At 45.1% G+C, this 26,668-nt stretch overlaps 1 protein-coding gene across 1 annotated transcript in view; it reads right to left on the bottom strand.

The window, feature by feature from the left end:
• NPEPPS (aminopeptidase puromycin sensitive) overlaps positions 1–26,668 on the bottom strand; it is an 83,484-nt gene that overhangs the window by 27,045 nt on the left and 29,771 nt on the right. Inside the window, exons 3-12 of the mRNA XM_077313934.1 lie at positions 20,660–20,737; positions 16,262–16,383; positions 15,147–15,254; positions 13,764–13,964; positions 12,073–12,169; positions 11,933–11,966; positions 7,471–7,585; positions 3,293–3,457; positions 2,987–3,091; positions 1,176–1,236 (exon numbers count right to left, since the gene is read on the bottom strand). Of these exons, the coding sequence (XP_077170049.1) occupies positions 1,176–1,236; positions 2,987–3,091; positions 3,293–3,457; positions 7,471–7,585; positions 11,933–11,966; positions 12,073–12,169; positions 13,764–13,964; positions 15,147–15,254; positions 16,262–16,383; positions 20,660–20,737 (1,086 nt within the window). The remainder of the gene's footprint in view (positions 1–1,175; positions 1,237–2,986; positions 3,092–3,292; positions 3,458–7,470; positions 7,586–11,932; positions 11,967–12,072; positions 12,170–13,763; positions 13,965–15,146; positions 15,255–16,261; positions 16,384–20,659; positions 20,738–26,668) is intronic.

A 26,668-nucleotide genomic window follows, 5' to 3' on the forward strand; every position in this document is an offset into this window, starting at 1 on the left:
CAGAGAACCCATGTGGAAGGCTACTGGTTAATCTTCAAAAACGTAAGAGAGAACGGCTGTAAATTTGTGGTCAAAAGCACTGTAGAGCGGCTCAACTCTAACAGCATTCACAGGGTTAAAATTCCACAAAGAAACCTAGGGCAGTGTTTCTGAACCTGTGAGTCAGGACCCAAAAATGGGGTTGCGAGCCAGCCCTCTCTTTGGCCACCCTGTCCCTTTCCTTTGCTCTCTTATATATCTTGGGCACCAAGATATAAACCAGGGGTAGTCAAACTGCGGCCCTCCAGATGTCCACGGACTACAATTCCCATGAGATGCTGGCAGGGGCTTCTGGGAATTGTAGTCCATGGACATCTGGAGGGCTGCAGTTTGACTACCCCTGGCATAACCAGTTCCTCAACCCTCGGAAACAGTATCTTCCATTTATTTCTACACTGTCCATACCTGTGGATCAAGTAACATTTGTCTTGATGGTGAGAATCTTTGGGGGATTCTATTGAATAAGGAGTGGGTCAAAGGTTGGAATTTAACCTCCATGCATTGGAATTCCACTTGCTTGAGGCAGTGAGTGCCCTTTGTGTGATGTTTATTGGTTTCCACCACAAGCTAAACTAGATGGCTGCCAAGGTCATAGTTCACCCAGGATGCCAAAAAGCCTTGGGCCAGCCCTGGATGGGTCACCACCCCTGGCCTATGCAAACCCTATAGGAAGAGGCATTTCTGCTGCTGGCACAACTTAAAAATGCAAGGCACTAGAGCAGAAGAACAGTCATAGGAACACAACTGCTTCTTCTGAAGACATTTCATTCCGTGCCTTTCTTTTTTAATGTAAGCTAATATGGCCTTTGACAGAATTATCAACGTGCTTTGGGAGAGAGGGCCAGGTATTAACGATAATTAAGCTAATTCAGAACGGGGTACATTTCCCACCCACCCCCAAAAGTAAATTAAGCCATGGACAGGTGGTCAAGATTGTGAGAACGGCCTAATACCATTGGAATTTAGCAGAAACTACTTTATCATTCCAATTTCCTACATTTCAGACAATCCCTACATATAGCAAAGCCAAGGAAGGGGTTACCAGAGGCTAGGCTCTCTCTGAAACAGACTGAAGCAGAAAGGATAAATGTCAAGAGGAGTCAATCAGAGAGGGTGGGGAGAGTAAAGCAAGTTACCTGTAGCTGCATTCTTATGCTGGAACTTGGTAAGATACATGTGCATTCCTTTCCGGAAGTCCTGGGAATATATTTTCAAGATGAAGCTCAAAATGTTAGCTCCCCACTGTACCAAAGGCTTAAGTTCTCCCAACAGAGTCATTTTCAAGAGTTAAGTCAAACTCACCCAACATCTTTTGACAGACTAGGATGGTGTTTGTTGTTGGTAACATTAACCCTCCTATTTACTTGCCCGGGGCACAGAATTAACCACCTCCAACATCAATTTCCTGCCCTCAAGGAATCAAAGAGTAAGAGAAAAGATGGCCATATCGGGGCACTGTAGGAATTTCCCCCAGTCTCTATGGTAAAAACCACAGACACTGGGGAGGCAGTCTATAGAATCACTTGGAAGTGATATATCCCTTCCAACCCCACCCTCTCCAAGCATCATTCCCCATAATCTCCCTATGGTGTATTATAACAATAGGTGTCACTTTGAATTAGACATATAGCTGCAGAAAAACAGCACGTGCACACCGCTAATCATTTGCATCTTCCGGAAACAGTAGAACAGGCTCTTGCAACCGTGTCTTTTGATGCCACTGATATATCCAAAATCAAAACAAGCCTTCGGACTCAGCTCAGAAACCGAAAAGCCTAAAGGGGGACAGCCTAAGAGTAGTCTCTTACATTTTTCCGACACTGATTTCAATTTTTAAAAAATCTATTTCCTGTGCTCTTTTATGCTAGAACTATTACTCCTCCTTGCCGCGAAGAGATCTATAAATATTTATTAAATTAGCTAATTTTAGAAGAGGCATTTATGAACAGCTCTTTGAAATTCACTTGCTGTCAAAGGGCACTTTCGAGACTCCTTTTAATGGAGTACAATCAAATCTGAGTATGCAAGGCCTACTGTGCATAAAGGCAAGCGTGCAGCAAAGAAAAGGAGGGAATGGGATAGAGTCTTTCACATCTGCTGTCCTGCACTGGGAGGGGATCCCAGGAAGCTCAAGATTTGCAGCTGTGATTCACCACATTCAGTCAAGGTATTGAGTAACCCATCAGGTGATTAGGGGGACTGTGTGAATCAGCCTTGTAAAAGCAGCAGATTCCAAGGCCAAAACCTTGAGCTGGACCCTACTTTGTCCTAGTGCTTCAGACCTTTAAGGCCAACAAATTTTAATTTAAGGCCAACGTTTAATTCTGCGTATAAGTTTAATTTGAGACCAGCTAAGATGCCACTGGACTCAAACTTGGTTCCTTTTTAGAAAATATCTTTTCCAGGTTACAAATTGGTGGCAGTTACATCGGGCTCTTTCTGTTTGAATTTATTCTAAAATTATTTCGGGCTCCTTCAAGTGGTGTCCGAATCGGAACCGTGTTGGATTTTAAAACTTTTCATCATTGTTGTTTTGTTCTCTTTTTGTCTATGTGCATATGTTGCATGCCATTGCAGATGGTAATGCACAGTGTATAAACGGTTTAGTTATATACATAAATGTATGTATTTATGTATGATATATATAAATTAAATATAAATAAAATCAATGTCTTGTCGGTGTTACTGAAGCCCTGACGGACAGACAGCTTATCTGTCTCCAGACATTGTGGGGGACAGGAAAAGGTAAAGAGGGTCAACCAGTTTTGTGCTGCATGTCAACGGCTGACGAAATTTGATGGTAATTGCTGGACTAATGGGCTTGGCTTGATGCAATAGGGCACATGCGCTTGCCTACAAAAGTGTGCCTGCACATCCTCCACTCTTGCACCCAGAGAAAGCATACAGTTACCTAGAAGTCAACAGCAGAGAAATTACACATGCTTACCTCATCGCCAATATAGTTGTGCAGCATGCGAATGACTGACGCTCCTTTGCTATAAGAAATTGCATCAAATATTTCATCTACTTCAGATGGGTGGCCCACGTTAACCTGGGTGAGAAGAGCAAATCGTCAAGACAACAGGCTGATCTTGCTTTGCTATCGAGGGGGACAGGGGGGCCTAATCCACACCACAGCACTAAGTCCCATTTGCCTCTGCACTGTGACTGACGGCTTGTTCTCCAGTTATCAAAAAGGGTCATGGGGAAAAACTGGGCAAGCTCAGAGAGCAGGGCTGCAGCTGCCACTCACTTCAATGGGATGACTGTTGTCTAAGGCGTCAAGCTCCTGGGCTCGTGTATAATCAGCAGAGACGAACTGGGTCCAGATATCATATTCTGGGAAGCAGTGGTCTACACAGAGATACTCAATCCAGGAAGCGAAGCCCTCGTTGAGCCACAAATGGGTCCACCATTCCTATAAAGAAGTGAGAAAAGATGTTGAACACAGACAGCTCCATGCTGGATTTACAAAAAAAGGAAGGGGAGTTAGCCACTCTTCCAGCATTCCCAAAGCTATTTCCTTATCCAGAAACCCCAAATTCTCCTAAGTGGAGATGTGAATGATTGTTCAAAAGCTCAATCACCATAATGAAAGCTTTGACTAGTCTGTAACTCTGTTCAGGCAAGGAAAACAATGCTGAAATCTGAGGTTTTGGGCCTTTTTGTTGTTGTTTTTGAAGCAAGAATCTAGCACCTAGAGCTCGAATTCGTGTGAATGCCTGATAATATCTCAGAAATATGTGTGGCAAAATCAACCAGATATGAATGAACACGTACATGCCCTCCGTTTCCAGTTCAGTAACTGAGAAAGAATGTTTGTTCAGAGGACAGATTTCTAACTGGAAGTGGAAAGGCAATACAGATGAACGCAAAAACAAGGTAACCTTGCATGCCATCGAATGAAATGTATTCTCCTCGTCATCATCGCTGCTGGACAAGAAATAACTGTGACCAAGTTCTAACCCAGAGAAGTTCAAAGGAACCGATTCCCATTTTCCCTGTACTTCTGATATGATTAAGTTTCAAGGGAAGCCTCCAGGGCTTGAATGTGCCCTAGAGATGCCAGAAGGATTGATGCAACTGAGAAATAAAAACTGCTCCCAACTCACCTTGCAGTTTCTCCGAGATCAGGCTCCTATGTGGTTTCTGAATGTTTAAGCCTGGCACAGCTAAGCACAAGCATCCATGCCTCCTCAAGCCCATGAAGCAATTCTGGTCTCGCTTAGCTGCTAATTGCACTAGAGAGAAGCAAGTCTAAAAAGGGCATTTGCTTCAGTTTGCCACAGTTCTTTACTTTGTTTCTAGTGTGTCACTGTGCCTGCCTGCTGCTCCTGGTGTGTTTTCAGCGCAGTTGATTGTCAGCTTACTGGTACTGTAAACAACTTTGGATTTTTGAAAAAGAGAGACGAGTGCTAATTGTGTGCAGGCAGTCAGGAGCACCTGTACACACTAGTAACTTTGCCAAAGTGTGTAGGGAAAAAAAGATCTTGACATTTGGGTGGGGGCTGAGTTACAGCAAAGACTCACACCCCCAAAGAAATAATGTCCGTACGTTGCACTGGATTACATTCTGTACCATGATAATCCAAATTCTGCTTTAAGGAATGTTGCCAGTCATGTCACAGAATCATAGAGTTGGAAGGGACCTCCCGGGTCATCTAGTCCAACCCCCTGCACTATGCAGGACACTCACAACCCTATGTCAATTAGAAGGCAACATTCTCTTTACATCTTTGGATTCATCTATTCCACTTCAGTGAGCCATAGGAAAGGTCAAAAAACCATGCAGGGCACTGAACATCCATTTGCTGCATCATGCTATCTTGCCTGTCCCACCCCACTAACAATTCACCAACATGGCGAGTTTAGAGCTTTTTTGCATAGCCATAAGAAGAAGAAGAGTTGGTTCTTATATGCCGCTTTTCCCTACCCGAAGGAGGCTCAAAGCGGCTTACAGTCGCCTTCCCATTCCTCTCCATAAGGATGGTGACTTGATTTTCTTAAAAAAGGAATCATTCAATACAGCCACTTTTCTTTCAGCAGCTGAGAGCAGCTAATAAGTGAGTCACAACCAGTTTCTCCGCCAGACACTAGTCAGAGGCAGAAACTTGCTTACCTGTAGTTAAAGTAACATTAGACCTGTCTCTGGATGCATTTTTCTGCACACAGAATTTCAGAAGCTGATTGATGCAAACATTATCACATTCCTGCTCTGTGGGACAACCACCGAGTTAGAGATTGCCCCTCAGCCGCACGTGTTTTGCAAGGGGGTGGCTGAAACATCGGATTTTTAAAATAAAAAAAATAAAGTCATGCAAAAAGGCAAAGGCTGGGATGAGGGGCACAGGCATTTGCTGCCTCTTTCTCTATGTCCTGTGCTCCAGCTCTGGCCCCCAAGCAGCCAGCAGCAAGCCATCCCCCCACTGAAGGTGGCCCATCAGGCACTGAAAAAGACCCCAGCCCTTTCCATCATGGCGCCTGCTTTGTGGAATGGGCTGCCTGAAGAGGGGAGGGCAGCCCCCTCCCCGGAGACCTTCAAGAGGCTCTGCAAGGTTTGCCCTGGCTTTTGAGGGGCTTTGAATGGCAGGCATTTTGAAGGGGAGGGAGATTTGGGGTTTGTCATTTTATCCTGACTGTAACTGACAATTTTCTATTATTGTGAGCTGCCCTGAACCACGAGGCAATGCGAGACTTTGGTTATGAATAAATAAATAACAAAAACGGGGCCTCGCCTTACCATTTGCTTCACACACTATTAAGTTTCAAGGTTAGAAATGGAGCGTCGTCCTGGACAGACACGGGATGCGGTGTGAACTGCACGAGCTATTTCTGTTACTGGCAGGTACAAAGCACTCGACAAAAAAACAAACAAACAAAAATCTGCTGGAGCAGCCCCATCGTTCAACCCAGCCCAGCAACCTCACCGCAGAACTGCGGGGAAGGAGGAGGAGGAGCAAGACGATGGTTTTTGTTTTGGGAACCAGGGAATCGTTTCACCTCCCCCTCCCCACCCCCCGCCGTGAAGATAAGCCGATGCACTCGTGACTCCGTTGCCTGCTGGAGTCTAACATTAGCACAGCAAGCGCGATGGGACCAGCTCCTCCTGTGCAGAGAACGCCTTGCAGCCAGTGCCTGCCAGACTGGACTACAGAACTGGCCCCAGAGTCTTTGAATCCTGAAAGAGTGCATGGCAGCACAGCTCCCCTCCCCTGCACAATCTCAGTGCTGTCTTAATTTAATAATTTAGAGGGGGAAGGGTGTCACTGGCCCGCCTCTAAACCACCTTGCCGTAGGCAATTGACTTCCAGAAGCCCCAAGCGCAGGGCAACAGCTGCAGAGCTGAAACACTTTTGGTGCAACTGCTTTGGAAAAAGAAAAAAAAAAAAGGTCAACTCTTTCCAGAGCCCCCCTTTGCCTTCATGGAAGACCTGACTCGTCACATAAAGCGGCCTCTCCCATATTTCCAACTGCCCTGGAGTCACGTCCAATGCTAAAAATATACAACGTGCTTTCCGATTGTTACTTTTCCATTTCAGCAGCGACAGCGGCGGAGAGGCCAGATGACAGGGAAGGAAATGAGACTTTGCCAATAATGTAAAGGAGGGCAAAGAAACCCCCGCCCCAGCCCTGCTACAAAGGACACGGAAGCCACTCGGACTTCTGCCATTTGTAAAACTGTTGACTTTATGGGTGCTGTAGATCCGGGGGCAGGAGGGAGGAGCGCTAGAGAAAGAAAAGCCAGCCATGTTTCCTAGGTAGAAATCCAACAAGAAACCTGGGGACACATTTTGTCAGACACGGGTGAACGCAGGCAGGCAGGAGGTCTGTGCTCGGCAATCCCAGAGAAGCACCATAAACAAATTCAGCCTCCTTAAGAATCAGAGCTCTTGCCCTGCCACCTTTAAAAAACCCACAATTGCCCCCTGACAGTAAGTATAGGTTACAAGGAGCGGTGGATCACCCCAGACACCACCAGGAACTACTTGGAGTGTAGTGGAGAGCTTCTACACATATTTATCCACAACCAACTTGAGGCCTACCCCATCGTCTGTACGGAACCTCTAACCACTTGCAGCGGTTGCTCATGCAGTCTTCCTCATGATAGTGTGCTTGCCCAGAATGTGGGGCGTGCAATTATCATGAGCAGTGGGCACACAGTGCAAATTAGGGGGTGGCCTACAGAGATGCTCGAACCACCTGCAGCGGTTGCTCGTGCAATCTCCCTTCGGAGACTGCCCACGCGCAGCCGTATCGGGAGAGAACATGCGGCATGCACAGGTCACGTAGGCAATGGGTAGGCAGTCCGAATGATGCTCATGGGCCGGCAACCAGCGTGGCAGGTTGGCCCGCCCACAAGCTGAATGACCTATGGCCAGCAACACTGTGAAGCTGAGCACTCAAGTGCCTTACATATACAAAAAAGCGTACCATCGTCACAAGGTTCCCAAACCACTGGTGAGCAAGCTCGTGGCCCACGACGAGAGCCACCCACTGACGGGACGAGGAGCACGAGTTTTTGGGATCAATCAGCAGTGCGGTTTCCCTGGGGATTAAGGAAGAAAACACGGAATGAAACAGAAAAAAAAATATATTTCTTTTAAGCTAGGCAAGCTACGTTTCTTTATCAAGATGTAAAAAGTGCATCTTGCTTTCGTTTAAGCATAGCGAGAGCTAACATTCTGAATCTGCTAGAACAGCACAGAGAGGGCAGAAAGCCTGGAAGAGCGGAAATCCATCATTATAAGCCTAAAGAAATATATGAACTCTTGACCTTGCCTGGATTCTATTCTACAACTCCACATTCAGAGGCACTTAACCTCTGAATCGCAGAGCCAGGAGGCAATATCAGGCCTCTATGCCCTATGGTTAGTTGTCCAGAGGAACTGATTGGCCACTGCATGAGACAGGATGCTGGCTTAATTAGGACTCTTGGTCTGATTAAGGAGGGCTCTTCTTATGTTCTTGTGCCCTTAGCTGGGCTGAACAGGTAACGGCCCTCACTTTGATGCCAATTTACTCTTTTGGGACTGCGGCTACGCAAGGAGGGAGGAAGCAACACAGCAACGCTCCGCAAGTTTATTTCTTTTAACTCCTTTTAAAGTTCCCTCTAAACTGATCAAGCTGCTGGTGGCTTCTAGTTAACTTACTCTTTTTCATAAGCATCTCACTCCAAAATATCCTCAAAATGATCGTAAAGCTACCAATGTTGGTTCAAATTCACCCAAGCTTGTGCTCAAAGCCCTTCTAACAAAAAGGACTTTCCCAACATATTAGTGGATTTGGGAAATCTTTTATTGAATGGGCACAACTGAGGAATGGGAGGTAGTTTCAAAGACGGTGAAGCTCTTCCGCCTTGCTGAAACTTCCAGCCTAATCCATGGGCTCCACAATCCGCTCTCAGGTGACCTGTCCCAGTAGCTCCACCCTCACTTACTGACTGTCTAGGATTATGCCCCTCCCCAGGCCTCGCCAAGTTGTGTGTGCAATCCTTCTGGTAATTCTGGAAGGAAGAGGGAGAACGCCTTCCTCATTTTGAAAATCCACTTTTTGTGATAGCGTGTTCTCAAACTGCACCTAGGAATGCTAAGACGACGCTCTTGAGCTGTAAGAGGTGGGCTTATTTAAAAGTGTGCTGAGAGCAGAAAGGTTCCCCTAGAACTGACACACCAGAGCAGGGGCACAAGACGGGCCAAGATCAGGGGCATTGAAAGCAAGCTTCTCTATCCACCCTCGACTTTGATAAGCTGGGCTCTGAGATTAAGGATCACGACATGTGTGCTTTTCGCTTTTCAAAGAGTCCACAAGAAACGTTTGTATGTCAGCCCAAAAGAGTGTTTCATGAAATGGGAAGATGGCGGGCGGGGGCATGGAAAACACAAGATAACGTCATGTGACGGTAGGCTGGAAAATGGAAAGCTTTCGAATGCTCTTTGTAAGATCTGCAGATGGAGGCTAGCCTAGATCTGTTCTTCTTGGTGCTACTTTAAAGACCTATTTGGGCACTTGCTGTACCATATGGCAACAGGAGCCCCCACCATGATCCATCTGCTCCAAGCCTGAGTATTTGGGTCAAAAAGGCAGCTTGGTGTAGTAATCTGAAGAACCAGTCCTCCACATGAAGCCAGCTGGGTGACCCTGAGCTAGTCAAAGTCCTGTTAGAGCTGTTCTGACTGAGCAGTTCTGTCAGAGCTCTCTCAGCCCCACCTACCTCACAGGGAGTCTGTTGTGGGGAGACGAAGGGAAGGCAATTGTTAAGAGAAGTGGCTTCTAATCTGAAGAACTGGGTTTGATTCTCCCATTCCTCCACATGCAGCCAGCTAGGTGACCCTGGGCTCGCCACAGCACTAATAAACATTTGGATGCTCAGGGCTGATCCTGTGTTGAGCAGGGGGTTGGACTAGATGGCCTGTATGGCCCCTTCCAACTCTAGGATTCTATGATAATAAAGCTGTTCTGAGCAGTCCTAACACAGCTCTCTCAGTCTCACCTACCTCACAGGGTGTCTGTTGTGGGGAAAGGAAGGGAAGGGGATTGAAAGCTGCTTGGAGACTCTTTCAGGTAATGAACAAGAACTAATGTGAACAGATAAGCTCAAATAAGGAGAAACAGGGCTGAAACAAGGGTGGTGGTGGTGGAAAATGGTAACGATCAAATTCTTGGGTCCTGCACTGCGCCTTGCTTGAGTCAGGAATGCCTGACTCTCATCCCAGATTTCATGGCTGCATACAGGTGCGCCGGCTTCTCTCAACTTCCCCAAAGACTTTTTCACTTCTTACTGCCAGAGAGTCAAGCAGTAATGCATGTTTGAGATCGAAATGGCCTTGGAATCTAAACAGCTATTAGGGGCAACTGTCACAAAGCATGATGGTCAGGACGGCTGGAATTAGCACTGTGGCCAAGCTGCATGTCGATGACCATAGGCACACAGCTGCCTGTTAACTACTCCCTAGCTGGAGAAAAGCAGGTGGAAAACCCTTCTCTTGACAATGCCACTTTGTCTTCACAAAGGGTTGACTTCAAAAACAAATAAAAACGGGAGCATTCAGACTTGTAATAACCCCAAAATTGCATCTTTGGATTTTCAACATGGAGACTGCTGTAAGGCAAAGAAGAGATTCTCTCACAGGCAAAGAATTATTTTAATCCAAAGCGCACAGCTCTCCCATTTGTTCTCCAGACAAATCAGCTACCGGCTCCTCTCATTCGCCAGGCAATCGCAACAATGGTGGAAGGACACTGCTTGACTGAGGGCTCTGCTTGTTTGTTGGGGAAGGCAGGAAGAGCCAAGTTCCAAAAACAAGGAAGCATGGAGTTTGGTCTGTAGGAAGTGATAGAACCAAGGTGCTCTAGAACAGGGGTAGTCAACTTGTGGTCCTCCAGATGTCCATGAACTACAATTCCCATGAGCCCCTGCCAGCAAACACTGGCAGGGGCTCATGGGAATTGTAGTCCATGGACATCTGGAGGACCACAGGTTGACTACCCGTGCTCTAGAATAAGAGGCACTCCTTTAGGTTCCAGGGGCCTGTGCCCTAAGGCCACTGAGTCTGACCGGCCTAGAAGGTCTCCTGCCAATCCGGAACTGCTGAAAACAGTAGGGTAAGTGGAGAAGCAGAATTAAAGAGCTGGGCCCAAAGATGACAAATCATGACATGTGAGTGGGTCAGAGTCACCAAGCAGCTGAAATCAAATGGGGAACAGCAAGCCTAGACAAGCAAGGCTATTTCCGTTATCCTATCTTAGGACCAAGATGTGAACCAGAGAATGTACCCTAATGAATATCATTCTGCAGGGACCCCCGAGGATAAACCAATAGTATTTTCTTCCGAGCAGCATCTCAACCGTGAATCAAGCTCTTGACAAAGAAGCCACTTTGACAGAATGGTTATTTTCTTCCAGCGAGCTTCTGTATCGCTGGCCTTCGCAAGAACACAATCATTTTTAAAAACCTCCCCAAACTGTTTGCAATACTTAGGGGAGTTATGGGAAATGGTGAAATATGGGACCCTGCTCATGGAGAAAAGCAGCTTCAGTGCACGAGATGCAACTCTGAGCGGGCATGCAATCCTATTCCTGTAGGTGTGACATTATAGTGTTGGAGAGTTTGTGCACAGCCCCAAACTATTGGAGGGTGGGGGAATGCGCACACACAGAAACCTTTGTTGTTTGCAATCATAACAATGAAGATGGTAATATAATAATAATAAATCGTTTGTATCCCGCTCTCCCCTGGTTGGCTCAGGGCAGTTAACGACAGGTTTTAAAGCATCGTACAGGTATTTAAGTATTAAAACATTTTAAAAATTGCCTCCCCTTAATAACTGAAGCCTCTCTGAGGGATCAGCCATGGAATTGAATGGCCTCTGCCCATCTTCTCTCTCAAAAATGTTCCTCCCAACTTAACCATGGTAAAAACTCAAGGTCAACCCTGATGGTGACCAGTCTTAGAGATAGAGGGCACCGAATTTAGCCTGGTTTTGAATCCATCTTCAAACCATGCCTAAAACGGACCCTGGGCTTAACTAAGGTGAATGGCTGTACGGTTAAGAAAAAGAGTAAATTCAGTCCTAAGAAGGAATTTGAGAGAAATAACATGTGATTCTCTATCCTATTTATGATCTTCTTATCCGCCATTAAGGATACATCTGCCCGGGGTGGCAAAGGAGAAAGAAATGCAACAAAAGACCCTAATCAGAGGGTCTTTAACAAACATTCTAACTACCCATCCCCTACATGGCTGCCTGGGATCTGCTAAGATATGCATTTCCAGAGACCTCAAGCTGCCTAAAATGGAAAATAACTTGGGAGAAGTTACTTGAACATTGATTAGGACAAATGGAGAAATTAGTAAAAAGATATGTAGAAGAGAAGACAGTATTTAACAGCATACCTATAAGTAACAAGGCCCCAGTTCTCCATGGCACCTTTATAAAAGAAATACAAAGGTATTTATTGATACAGCCATCTCCTAAAGCATTGCCCAATTTAAAGAAAAAATCTGGATTTCAGAGATAACGCAAGATACTTTACCAGCTGCAAAGTCTGCAATAGCAATGAGATCAATTTTAGGGAGAGGGTAAGGAACATTGAAGTAATCCTTATAAAAAGGCAGAGTTTTAGCAGCAACCTACAGAGGAGAGAAAATGGTGAATATTGTGCACGAAATCAAAATACAGCAGACTTGGCATTTCCTTCCTTTCATCCAATAAAAAGCTCTAGAATAGGGGTAGTCAACCTGTGGTCCTCCAGATGTCCATGGACTACAATTCCCATGAGCCCCTGCCAGTGTTTGCTGGCAGCGGCTCATGGGAATTGTAGTCCATGGGCATCTGGAGGACCACAGGTTGACTACCCCTGCTCTAGAATACATCGATCTGGAGCAGCGAGCAGCTGCTGGGCATCCCTTCTCACCCAGCAGACCGAAAGAGCACAGAAAATGTCGCAACTGCTAGAATTCTTCTTGGTTCCCTGTCAGCGGGTAGATGTGGAACTGGACCAGAAGAATGAAGTTGCAAACACGGCGAAATGTTGACGCCTCTTGAAGTTTGCATATATAGGGCACTCTTACCTGAGGAACGGGCTCAGATTCGTTCTGAATAAGGTAAACGTATGAACTTTCCTTTTGTATCTGCAAAGTTGGGAGAGTTTAAGCCGGCCAGAATGAATACTCTTCAAGGGCTTTGGGATGTCAGGCATAGGGGGCAACTCTATGTTTCCAACTGACTTAAAGAGGGGGAAAAAACAGCACTAGAAAAGCCCCCCCCCCCCGGAGAGAGTGAGGGACAGACTGCCTGCTCTCAGCATCACCCTCATTGCTACTGGCATAGCCTGGACTGGGGAAGAGAGATGCCTCCAAGAGGGCAGACACCACTGGGAGAAGTCCCAGCAGCCATAATGGCCAACCCAGCCCTGACTTCAAAACAATACATCTGGATTCTTATTCTTGTATTGCCGCAGGAGTTTAAAACCTCCCCTTTTCCCTCGGGCAAAGAGCCAGGATGCCTGGGAAGATCCCAGCCACCTGGCCACTAATTAGATCAGGAAAAAAAAAAAAAACATGTGGCTTAATAAATCTTGCAGGTGACAGAGCAATTTGAATGTTTCAACTAGAGGTCAACATTAAACACAAAGAGAAGTTCTTATCTTCAGACTCTGGGTTTTTCCCCCCTTGTTTGCATACACCTTCCCCGTGTGTATTTCCACTTGGTTATATTGATCAGGCAGCAACGGGTGGCAAAGGGACCTGAAAAAGACCCCAAAGCCTGCTCCCCTGGTGACTTTACCAGGTTTTGAAGGGTAGAGGATAGTGTTTATCCACCACTGCATTCATAACAGGAAAAGTGTTTATGTTGTAAAAGGCATAATCTGTAATGTAATGACAGATCTCTTTGGGATTTTGTATGTAATGCCTTAGCTTTGGCTGAGTATGTGGCCTCCATAACTTAAAATTTTTATTACTAAAGAGCACCAACTTGGCTATGGGGTCCATTCATTCATGAGGGGGATCAATTTGGCAAAATATACTCTACCTCCTAACTAGACGCCTGCAGAATCCAGTGATTCCCCAGCACAAAAGTACTGACCACCTCTGCATTAGATACCAGTCTTCAAGAACAGGGGTTAGCAGCCAGTTCGCTCCCAGAATTCAAAATCCTTTTTTTAAGCACAACTCCCGGCTGCCATGGAATCGGGGGCGGGATTGGGTGGGTGGGTGTTTTTACCTCTAATGCAAACTTTCCTTGCTCTGCCTTGCCGACAGGAGTATAAACGCGGACTAACACACCATCTGTAGACCTGGTCTCAACAAAATCGTATTCTCCCACCACGAACGCGACGAGATACGTTGACATCACAGGGGTGCGGGCAAACTTCACTTCCACCAGATTTTCGTCATCGGGGTAGGGCCTTCGTTCAGTGACGTTCTGCCCAAGGAAAGAGGGTTTGACAGAGACTTGGTGAAGGGGGGAGGGGGGAGACATTGCACTGTAATGATGGAAACAAGACAGCAGGGGCTGAGATCTCCTGGGAGTTTGCAATGCGAAATGGCAATCCTGGGGGTCCACAGAGCACTCCCCCCTTCATAACCCTACTACTTCAACTGTATGCTCCCATAATCTCTTGTTGTTGTAGTGGACACCTCAATGGGAGTGTCAACCTAGAGAAAAATGTGCACTCTGTGTTAGGGATGATTAGGTAGGGAACTGAGGGGGGGAGGAAACGGCAATATTGTCAAGCCCCCTCTTTAGGTCTATGGTGTCACCTCATTTGGAATGCTGCGTACAGTTCTAGTCACTGTATCTCAAATAAGGACACTGCAAAGCTGGGAAAAAATACAGAGAAGGGCAACCAAGATTACTAGGGGGTTGGAGCACCTATGAAGAAAGGCTGAAGAGTCTGGCACTTTTCAATTTAGAAAAGAGAGGACCAATGGGAGGGACAGGAGAGAGGCTTATAAGATTAGGTACAGGGTGGAGACAGTTGATAAAGAGAATTTTTTCTACCCCTCCCAAAAATGCTAGCATTCACAGGCATCTGAAGAAGCTGATAAGCTGCTTCTTTACACGGAGAGTTGGGGTTATACCTTGAATACACAAAAAGCCAGCTTGACATAGTGGTTAGGAGCAATGGCTTCTAATCTTGAAAGCTGGGTTTGATGCCCCGCTCCTCCACATTTAGCCAGCTGGGTGACCTTGGGCTCATCATAGTCCTGTTAGAGCTGTTCTGGCCAAACAGTCATATCAGGGCTCTCTCAGCCTCACCCACCTCACAGGGTGTCTACTGTGGGGAGAGGAAAGGGAAGGTCACTGTAAGCTGCTTTGATACTCCTTCGGGTAGAGAAAAGCGGCACATAAGAACCAACTCTTCTTCTTGCATAAAACTTAGCTAGTCTTAAAGGTGCCACGGGACTCAAACTTTGTTCCGCTACTTCAGATCAACATGGCTATCCACTTGAATCTATCTTGATGGTCTGAACTGCGGGCTAGATTTCAGTCTGCAGGAGGCACAACAGATACATGAACAGCAGAGAAGTTCTGCGTTTAGAAGAGCCCTGGCCATCACGTCAGTTTGCACTTTCACCCTTTTAACCGTCATCAAATCCTTACCATATTTGACAAGGCGACCCTGTCTTTAGGCACCACCAACGAGATATCAAACGTTGCCTTGATAGCAGGCTCATCCCAGCAAGGAAAGGCTCTCCGCGCATCAGTAGCCTGGAGGAGGTTGCAGGATTAACCAGAGGATGCGATTATGACAGTCACAATACAATAACAGAGCAGGCAAATTCTAATGAGCTCTATTCTTAAGTAACATGTGGCCTTTAAGTTCCTGCATACAAGACAGTCACACCAAAGTGCATTGCAAGATACCAAGGAGAGCCTGAAGTCAACTGAAAGCAAGTAGCAGTAGTAGTAATTCAAGGAATATAATAAAGACATTCAAGCACATAACTACATTGCAGAAATCCAAACGGGGCTCTAAAGCGATGCAGCAGAGTCTGAAGGTCCTTATTCATAAACTTATTTTTATCTGTGATTTATTTTAGTATACAAAAGGACCCTTCAATGCTCCACACTCAGATTCTGTGACAAATTATCAGTATTCCATTTTGGAGGAAGGACACAGAAGACTGAAGTGGTAGGGACTTAGCAAAGCCATACAAGGGAGTTCAGGGGCCAAGCAACAAGTAAAACAATTCTTTCAGTGTCTGCGTCCAATCCTCTATCCATGTATGCCAACACTGGAAGCTGCTGTAGTTAACAACCCACAGGCACTGTCTTGTACAAAGCACAGGTGCCAAGCGGAGATTGGGGTAGACCTTTTTCAATAGAGGATGACACTTACTATTCCTTCCCCCTCCTAAGGGCAAATCTGTAACCCCAGTCTTGACCCTGAGGGTTTTTATAAATGCAAAATGCCAACTCTTGCAGGAGGACACACACTTGGACATATACACACACACACACAACCACACACAAGGAATTCTGTGCTGAGCCCTTTGAGAATGGTATTCCTCACAGTGCTGGCTGCCAGGCCAGGTCATGTTCTATTTTTTATTAACAGCTTTCCATTCCTTTGACAGGTCAGTGAAAAATGGTGGATTGCTAGAAAGGCAACAGAAGCCTTCTCCTTCAGAGGCTAAAATCCACAGAGAAGGAATGCAGTTCCTGACAAAGTAGGAAAGGGTAAAGGGGGAAAGAAACACAGGAGCAATTCATACCTCAAACTGAGTAACAGCAGCAAAACGAGTATCTCCAGAAGGAGTGGTGTATTTACTTCGATAGAAGCCTTTCATTTTATCATTCAGCTCTCCAACAAAATCTATCTTTAATGTCCCCATCCCTGTGGGTATAGAAAAGAAATATGGATTATGCGTCCCTGCTGTTAAACCCAGAAAGCTGCTAAACCCAGAATATTAGGCTGGGATGGCCAAAAAAACCCCAAAAAACATTAGGGTCCAGCCTTTGAAAGCTAGATTCAAGTCCAATAGGAGACTAGCAAGATTTGGGGGGTTCATCTTCTGACATTATATATGCCACTAAATGTAAAGATGCCTTATCACTCACTGTGTCAGACAGAACTGATTTTTGCTATATATTTCCTGTCATGTAAGAAGATCATAGTCTGACGAAGGGTGCTTGCGCTCGAAAGCTCACGCCTTGATTAAATCTTTGTTGGCCTTAAAGGTGCTACTGAACTCTGATTTTATTGTGTGTCAGACAAATAATATCCATTCCAACACAAAAGAATACATGGATTTAATTGGACATAAAACCCCCATAACTCTTAAAAACCAGTGGGGGGACATTTTAATCTCCCAGGTCATTCCACTGCTGATTTAAGAGAGGCAATCTCAGAGAAACAGAAGCTCAGAATAATGGGCACCAACTGGCTGAATAGGGACCTGTATCTCACTCCAGATGCTAATTTTTTTACCCCAAACAATTCCCCTCTGCTCTGATCAAGTTAATAACTATTCAGATTGTACTTTTGCATCCTGAGTTGTTTCTCTGAAACACCCCATCACTTAAAATCTGTCTATCTGTCTCTCTCTATCTCTAGGAGACTAATTTTGCCCAAGCTAATATGACATTCCATAATATACTTTTTGACAGATAGTTTTTATTTCAAAAGGAAAAAAAGATAAACATTAAGAATGGTATAAGATTACTATACATTGCATAACATATTTAAAAGATAAACAAAAGGCAAAAGCATTCTACCCATCTCCGCCTCACAATCTTAAAAGATGGTAATTAGTGGTTAATAGTTAATTACCACTATATTATTATTTTTCATCATTACTACTTAATTCCATATTAAACATCTTATTGCCTCTCCATATTGACTTTAGCATATTAATTATAAACCCTAATATACCATAATAAAAAAACAAAATTCATAATATATCTCATATTAAAGAGAAGATACATTTTTATTATTCAACTGCACCAAACTCTCCCACAGGCACAATTCAGCAGGCTAAGGCTGTTGTGTCAGATGGCAGTGCATAAGCAACTCTGACTTAAAGGTAGTTCCTTGAAATTTGGGGGCAGCGCCTGGGGATAGATTCAGCGGAGAGGCTCTACCCTGGATGTATCCTATTTGGAAGTGGGTCATGTTTTATCTTGTTTTTGCATTTTTTTTTTCAAATTGTCCTGTTTAACAGTAAACTGATGCATTGTATTGCTAGCCCCCTGGCCTTTCTTCGGAATGAGCAGCTTTCACAGAGAGGCTCCGGTATAAGGCTCTTAAACTGGAATTCATTTGCAGATTTCATGCTATCAGCTTCTGACATCTGATGAGTTCAGGCTATGCAGGTCAGAGCTGACATTTACTCTTTGAACCAATTACTGCTTATGTTTAGGGGGAGTTAGTTCCAATTCACAGCAACTGAGACCTGTTACATCTGTAAGTCCAGCTCCAATTCACTAAGAAAATAAAAAATCCCCTCTTCTCTGAATGGCGCTGTGGTTCAAGCTCAGTTTGCCGCTCTCATCATGCAGTTTAATTTTACGCCCCTTTTGCAGCGTGGAATTCACTAAACACTCATCCAAGTCAATATAATCAATGATCAAAAAAAAAAAAAAAAACAGGAAAGGGGAAGGGGGGAAAGAGGGAGAGGAGTTAGAATCATTATTACCCCAGCACATATTTCAGCATGCATCTTCTAGCCTCGAGGACATTGAGAAGAAGCGGTAAAAACGAACTCCATTCCGCACTGTAACCTAAATATATGGAAGCACTTTGGCTGAGAAGTGTGGTTGGCTATTCTGTGCAAAGCACACCATAACGCCTGATTGATGCACACTTTAAAATGATCCCCAACATTCAGCGCTGCGGTGGGAAATGCCGTCAACTCCTGAATCACAGCGGCTCTGTGGAGTTTTCAAAACAAGAGACGTCCAGAGGGGGTTGGCCACTGTCTGCCTCCACTGCATGACCCTGGTATTCTCTGGAGATCTCCCGTTCAAATACTTGCCACGGCTGACCTTGCTTGGCTTCTGAGATTACCCCAGCCTGTGCTATCAAGGTCAATTAAGCCCTACTTGGAAATTGACAAACAGTGCTCTAGTACCACAGGCGGTACACAGTTTGGACAAGAGTTCTTAGTGCCCCTAAATGAAAAAAAAGTCTAGCTATCTGGGCTGCTAAAAAAGATTAAAAGCTGTTAGTGCTGATTTTGAAATATTCGGCACTGACTGAAGGCGACGGAGGAAGCACAGTTCCCTAATTTCCATGGCACTTTCCGAGATGTACAGGCAGCAGGGTAAGGAATTTGGCAAGAAAAAAGGACACTTGCAGGGTCTTCCCCTAACAGGACGTGATACAGTGACAAGTATTCTTTGATTTATTTTTATTCTGTGACCACAAAAGCAATCGCTCGCTGCATTAAAAGGCCTTCACAACACCCTCCGGCTGAGCTTGGCTGTCTGTTCTGGAATTAAAAATAACTGGCAAGAAACAGTCTCAATGTCCGGGTGTTGCTAGGCTCCGTAATGCCCACAAGGCAGCCAACAACCCCTCCACTGAGCTGCCAAGCCAAACCTCCCCCAAACCCTCCCCTTCCTGAGCTGCGTAGCTAGAAATATTGTTTCACAAATGTGTATTTAAAAGTAGGACAATGGCCGACACAGATATCTGATGGGAGACCCAGGGTGCTGCCAGTATTTGGGGGTGTTTTGCTTTAATTGCAAGGGAAGAAAATTTACTCCTGCTGGGAGAAGATATTCTGAAAACAGAAGTTCTGGTTTCAAAAAGACTGGATTCCTAAGATCGAAAAGCAGCCAAGGTAGTTCTAGCTGCCTGTTTATATAAGTGTGCTAAACTTGTTCAGTAGGTTTTTAAAAATTCTAGTAAGACAATGCTACTTTCATTTTAGGAAGAAGCTTTATTTATGAACCTGACCTCTCCCTAAAACCAAAAGTGACTACACTGAGGCTATCATACTTTGATGACATTGTGACAAGACCACTGGAAAAGACAATGCTAGGGGAAGTTGACGACCCAACATGGGATGGATTGATTCAACCAAGAAACCACACCCCTTTGTTTGCAACATCTAAGCAAGGCTGTTAATGATAGGATATTCAGGAAAGCATTAATTCCTTGGGTCACCATCACTGGAAAGCGACTTGACAATACTGGACATGGACACACGATTTACTGTGGTGTTTCCCCTCCCACATTGAGTTGTCGCTGATAGGAGGGGTTGAAACAAAGTCCACAGAAGCAATTATGGTGCCACTGCCAATGCCAGAAGGGAGATATGTCACTCAACCCACAATGGGTACAGCTGACTGACAGCACATCCAATGTGAACTGGCAAACACACAGCCAAGCCATTGAAAATAAGGTCTCCGTGCGTTCAAGGATAGCATCCTCAGCCATGCTACACAGTGATACCTGGGTCCCTCTTTCAAGTAGGACACTGGTTTAAGGACAGGGTGGGAATTAAAACCACAGGCTGAAGGGCACGTTTATTGTCCCAACATCTTCCTGACTAGCTCAAGTTGCATCAAGGCCTCTTCATATATGACCTATTTAAATATGAGTGATTTAAGAATAAACCTAAAATACAAATTGTGAATATGTACATCTTGTAGGTAAGCTCTTCCAGAACCAAGGGCTGGCTGACAGAACCAGATTCCACAAAGACCAAAACTGGGAAAGAATTCCCCACCCCATGCTCTATTCAGCCAGCGATGGGAGGAGGGATGGGGCACTTATGGTCTTCTCCCTTTAAGTATATGCACAACACCTAAGAGTTGTCCGCTCTGCAGCTATTGTACCTGCACCTGCTTCCTGCCCACTGAAGGACTGGTGGGAACCCACCAACAAAATTTGAGCTATATCCTTTCCTATTACAATTCCAACTGATCTTCCTCCCCATCAAAATGCTCAGTTAAAAGCAAATCATTTATACAAGATATTTGATTGGTTTGCCCGGACAATGAAGCCCACAAGTTGTGAAACACAAGAAGGAGGCAGATTTCAAGTCAAGACGATGCCATCAGAAAGAATGCTCTTCTGTCCAGGGAACAGAAATCATGGAATTATGGGCCTCAGCTGAACCACCAGGCACACTGAGAGCCAAAACCTTGAGAGGATTCGGTACCTGTTTGAAGTGTGCTGGGGAAGGAAAGGGTCACTTTCTCATCTTCGTTCTGGTAGTTGAACCCTGTGGCGTGGATTTCTGAAAAGGAAGGGAGAGTGAACCAGTGAATACTAAAAACAGTTTCCTGACATGTTTTAAGTCATTTAAATCTGCAGAGCAAAATGGAATTCAGAGAATATCAGATTTCCATCTTTTTTTTAAAGGGGTGCATTTTGTAACACTTAGGACTCCAGAAGAAACTTGAGGACAGTTTCACCAACAGCTGAAGAAACAATTCAGAGTCTGACGCCCTCCCCATAGGAAGGCACTCATTTGGACCACTCTCAACCTTTCCTTCCATAGCTCACCTGCTCCTGCTTCAGCACCTTGCCTAGAATAACTGCTCTGTATTGATGGGAACCTACCAGGGCATTAAGGTGCTCCTCAGAAGGCCTACTCTGATGCTCTCACAAACAGATGCACAGTGAGTTGGTTAATAGTGGATCAGACAAGTGGTCCATCCAGTCCAGCATCCTGCCTCACACAGTGACCAACCAGTTACTCTCTGGAGGGCCAACAACATGGCAAAGGGTCCAAGGCCTTCGTCTGAGGTTGCCTCTTGGCACCGATATTCAGAATTTTACTGCTTCTAGATGCAAAGGTTCCCTTTTAGTCTCCCTGACTAGTAGTCGATCTTCCAGCAATTATTCTAACCTCTTTCTAAAGCTGTCTACGCCTGTGGCCATCACTACAATCCTCAGTCAGCGAATTCCTTGTTTTAATCATTCATTGTGTAAAGAGTTATTTCCAGTTAGTCGAGACAGGGCCCTTTCTATGCATGAGCCAGACATCACATCAGAGGTCATAACTAGGATCTCTTGCTTTTTAAATACTAATTAGCAACCCAAGCCAGCAGCACCTTTGAAAACTGGGGTGGGGTTGCTTGGAGAGACAACTGGTGTGGTATAGCAGTAAGAAAGTCGGGCTAGGGTAAGAGAGACCCAGGTTCATCTCCACTCTGCCTTGGAAGCTTGCGGGGTAACTTTGTGCCAGTCACATGCACAAAACCTACCACAAATCTACATCTACATCAGCAATGACCCCTGGTTTCCCAGATAGTTCCGCCGCCATCAGGTGGGGTGGGTTAGGTGGGCTAGGGATTGTTTTCAGGTTTTTTATGTATTAGGGGTTTTATGGGGTTTTTACATGTTGTTACCCGCCGTGAGCCTCAGGGGAGCGGCGGGCTAGAAATATAATAATAATTATTATTATTTTAAAAATCACAGTTGCTGTGAGGATATAAGGGGAGTATTTTGTAAGCCACTTTGGGTCCATGCTGGATAGAAAAGCAGGATATAAATGAGAACAAAATAGTACTTGTACCTCCCCCTCCTCAACGCCCAGCAGCGTTTGGAGAGACAGTTTTTGAAGCAGATATAGGGAAGAAACAAACCAACTATGTCATTAGAAGGCAAGATATTACAGCTAAATCTCACTTACTTTGGACACATCATGGGATCAAACTCACTAGAAAAATCATTAATGGTCAGCGGCAAAAGGAAACGTGGCCACCAAAGGATCCGCTGACCTGACACGATCAATGCCGATACAGGGATGACCATGAACCAACTAAAAGAAGCAGTCAGAGACATGGGCGTGTGGTGGAGACTTTCCTATAGATTTGTTGAGGCTCAGACACGACTGAACGGATAACATCATCATCATCATCATCAGGAAGAAAAGGGCCAATTAATCCCACTCCAGCCATCTCTTCCCCAGTCTTCAAAGCAGACCTCCTAATTAGTTTTCAAAAACACAAAATATTCCAGCAAAGATGTCTCCCCTACTACTAGTCAAACCCAGCCTGCAAGGATTATGGAACTACTTTAAGAGAATTTTCTTCCTCGTTGATCATCATATATTTGGTAACAGAGGTACTGTTTGGGATGTTGGGTTATCCCAAAACTGTAACAATATTTTGCTTTTGTTAGCCTTGTAATGCCCTTTTCTCTCTATGGATCCGGCTGCTGCATTTTGGCATTCTGACTCTTTTAATTGGGAGGGTTTTAAAAAATTGATACTAGCTGCCTGGTGGATTCAACACACCAGGAAAAAAAAATTAAGTAATAAATATGCAAAGGGTCTGTTGGGAACATGACTTCGACTGCTTGAACTACAGATGATCGCCAACTGACATGAAATTAATTTCAACCTTTGAAGAAACCAGTGGTAGAGTTCAAACACAAAATATGCTTGTAAAGCTCATGGTGTAGTAGGCAATTTTTAAAAGGGTGATACTGTGGCTGCTGAAAAGTTTCAGAAGTGGTCACAGAAATTGTCATCCCCCCCCCCATTTAAAGCCCCTTCTCCATGAGACCTCTATTGAATTGCAGCCTCTCGCACCTTTCCATTGACATCCACCATATTTTTTTTCATGAGATAAGAACTTGCGTAAAACACGGGCTGGCCTGCTTCAAAGAATGGCTCTTATGAAATATGCCTAAAACCCATAAACGTAAGTGGATAACTGCAATCAAGTCCCTGCACAGTTCAATACGCTTGCAGTGAAACAATAGAGTTTGGGTTACTTAAAAAACGACATTCGAGTGCCGAATTCTGGATGAAAATATGCCTCTTTTAGGAAACCTCTGCAGGCATAAAGTCATCTCCAGGCAGGGCTTAATTTGAAGGCACAGAAGTCATTCATTTGATGTTGAAGACTTGCCTCCCCATGGAAGTCAGTGCCATCAAGTCACAGCTGACTTATGGCAACCCCACTGGACTTTCGAGCAAGAGTCAAGTTTTCAAGACAGGAGACATTCGGAAGTAGTTCGCCATTGCCTGGCTCGGCATAATGACCCTGGACTTCCTTGGAGACCTCCCATCCAAATACCAACTAGGGCCAACCCTACTTATCTTCCAAGAAGATTGGGCTATCCTGCACCATCCACTGACTCCAAGCAATCTTCCTAGTAGCTTAGACCAGGGGTAGTCAACCTGTGGTCCTTCAGATGTTCATGGATTACAATTCCCATGAGCCCCTGCCAGCCAATGCTTGACTATCCCTGGCTTAGACCTTTTCCCATACTCTTTCACCATTCATAACCTCCTCCACTACACAGTACCAAGACACTGAAGCTAGTACAGCCATCAAACACGGGGCCTACCTCATTAGCAATCACAAATTCGGAGCTATGACACAGCAGCTCCCCGTCTACAGAGAAGCTGGTGTGATGGACTCGGCACACAGGGCATTTATTTAAAAATCTGTAGGTTTAAATATGAAGACTAAGCTAATGTTTTATCATGCTTCAGAAGAAGAGATGTCACAATTCTGTGTGCCTAGTTTTGATGCTGCCTCTTTTTTAGGAGGTCATTTCTTCATGCACATTTCGAGTGCTACCTTCAAACGCATCCTCTAATTTACTCAAGAGTTCTCTCAGGTTGGAAAAAGTCTTCAATTATGTACAAACACAGGAAAATAATTAGGGCTCCCCCAAAACCCTGGACAGAATCAGTTCCCAGCAAATGAAACAATTATCGCTGCTTGGAAAACTGGCGCCCCAGCATCTCCCCTTTTCACAAATTATTTAGGTCTCTATGCACCTTCCTTCTCCCTATCAGAAAAGGAAAGCATGTGTACACACAGAGAGAGAGAGAGAGAGAGAGAGAGAGAGAGAGACAGAGACAGAGACAGAGACAGAGACAGAGACAGAGAGAGACTTTTAAATAACATTTGGCTGGGAATTGCTTTATTGCACACAAATGTGAATGAATTAAAATAGAAACAGATTCTCCCCCTGCAAAAAAAAAGAAAGAAAGAAAAGAACGAATGCAATCTGTGCATAGACTCTGTGGTTTCCAGTCTACAGAGCTAGGTGTGCCAAATCTGCTGCTCACATCCGTCGAGTCTGCTGAGGCTACAACCAAGCACTGTTTATCCAGCGGCACAGCAACCTTTGCACACCAGCCTCCTGCTCTTGCAAGTTTCTGAAAACCACCTCAAGTGAGTTCCCACAGTGGAAACGCAAAGATCAATGCTTACGTGCAGATGCGGGGATTGTGACCCCTCTTATGTTATGACTGTCAGTAACACCAGCTGGTCATTGCGATCTGCTGTGCTGGAAAAGGGGAAATGTCTGAGGCCAGTCCTTGGCCTGCAGGGAGGGGTCGGGGTAAGACGTGCCTGAAGCAACCATTGCTCTCTGCTCCAGTGAAGGCCTTCACCTGTTCTCCTGTCCTCCCAAAGGACATACCAGTAGAACACGATTGCACCCATTCTCCTTTTAAGGCTTGAAGTGTAAATTCTAAGCTCTAAAAACAGGCAGAGGAATAAACTGCATGAAAGCACTCTACTCACAACCACTGGCTCCGAAGTACTCTTCGGACAATATATTGGTAGTGGAGGAAAGGGCTGATTTATGGTGACACAGCCGATTTATGTTGACCCCAAGAGAGATTCAGAGGTGGCTGTCCATTGCCTGCCCCTGCATCAGGACCCAAATACTGGCAAAGACCAGCCCTGCCTGGCTTCTAAGCTCAGACAGAATCCAAATGGCCTGGGCTATCAATGTATGGCTATTCAATCATTTTAACTTTCATTTTACAACTCTATTTAACAGAGATTGTAGTGGAAAGGCATAAACACCAAACAACCTCTCTCTGAAATGAAGCCAACTTTAATCTGCAGCTAGCGTTTTATTTTTTAAAGGGACTTGGGAGGCTTACATTCCACATTTTCATTCTGAAACACAGACCCCTTTCTCCCTGACCTTCACAGCCACTAAACTGAAGTTAAAAGAACAGATAAGAAAGGGTTTTTTTATCCCGCCTCCAGGGAGCACTTTTTATCTAGATCTCTTTGCTAAGGAGAGCTGCAGTGCATTCCTGAGCGTGTCCTACGCCAGCCGTCGGGACATGTGGGGCACTGTTGCCTTTCCTAAACCGAATGCTTGACCTACAGCACACAGCCAAGCTTGCAACTGCAGCAGAACAGCAGCAAGGGTGAGCGAGCCGTTCTTCCGAGAGGGCAAACATCTCATCCTTAAACATCTCGTAAGTTTACGCACACAGCAAATGGTTCCGCCGCATTTCCTTCAATAGGATGAATGTTCAAAGTGAACTTTGGCTCTGCAAATTAAAGACAATCCCTCCTTTGCTCTCCCCCAAATACGGTTCAGCCATTAAAGGAGGAGGGGGAGAGCCAAACATTTGCTTGCATTATAGGTGATGGCACACACAGTTCAAAGCTCTCAGGAGACACTGCAGTGCTAATCATTCAAGTTACAGCTTCTGTGTTGCCTTCTTCTTTTTTTATAGAAGTGGTCCCAGTAGCTTTGGAGCGGCTGAAATCACTGGGGATGGGGCGGCCACCCAACACCTGAAATGCTGGATATAAAGCTACATACCACAGATGAAAATATGAAGCCTGAAACAGGCTGGTGGGGATATTATTGGGTAAGAATGCAGTGGATTTTGATCCCTGCTATCTTTAGATTCCAAATGGAAAACAAGCATGCTCTAACAAGATAGCACCGCCAGCATTCTCAACAGACTGGAGGAGGGAGGGGCTGAACATCTGCTTTAGACAGCTTTCAAAGTGGCTGGAAAGCAACCGCGAGGGCCATTAAATCCGGCTCGGGGACTAGAACTGCTTTGAGAAGTTTTTAAAAAGCATCGTGGTGTTGGCTCGCAACATGAATGGGCAAGGAAGAAAATAACTGGGGCAATTCCACAACTTTCGTCTAAGTATACAAAAGCCACAGTGATTGTTTTACTGCACACTTAGATTTACGATTAGGCTGTTCAAAGGCAAGAGCTAACTATCTTTCTTTCAACCCAATGATCGCCAGGGTTGATTGGGCTGATCTGGCTGGCTAGGCGGGCATGCCCCACCTCCCTCACCACTCCATGTGTGTCTCTCCTGAAGCTGCACGGCTGAGTGAAAGAGGATGACTGTCCCAGTTAGGCCACCGTCCCTGATGACATCCCAGTGTACTGTTTGTCAGTCAAGGGTATACGATAGTTGCA

This window comes from Paroedura picta, chromosome 16, assembly GCF_049243985.1.
Source record: "Paroedura picta isolate Pp20150507F chromosome 16, Ppicta_v3.0, whole genome shotgun sequence".
Lineage (NCBI taxonomy): Eukaryota > Metazoa > Chordata > Lepidosauria > Squamata > Gekkonidae > Paroedura > Paroedura picta.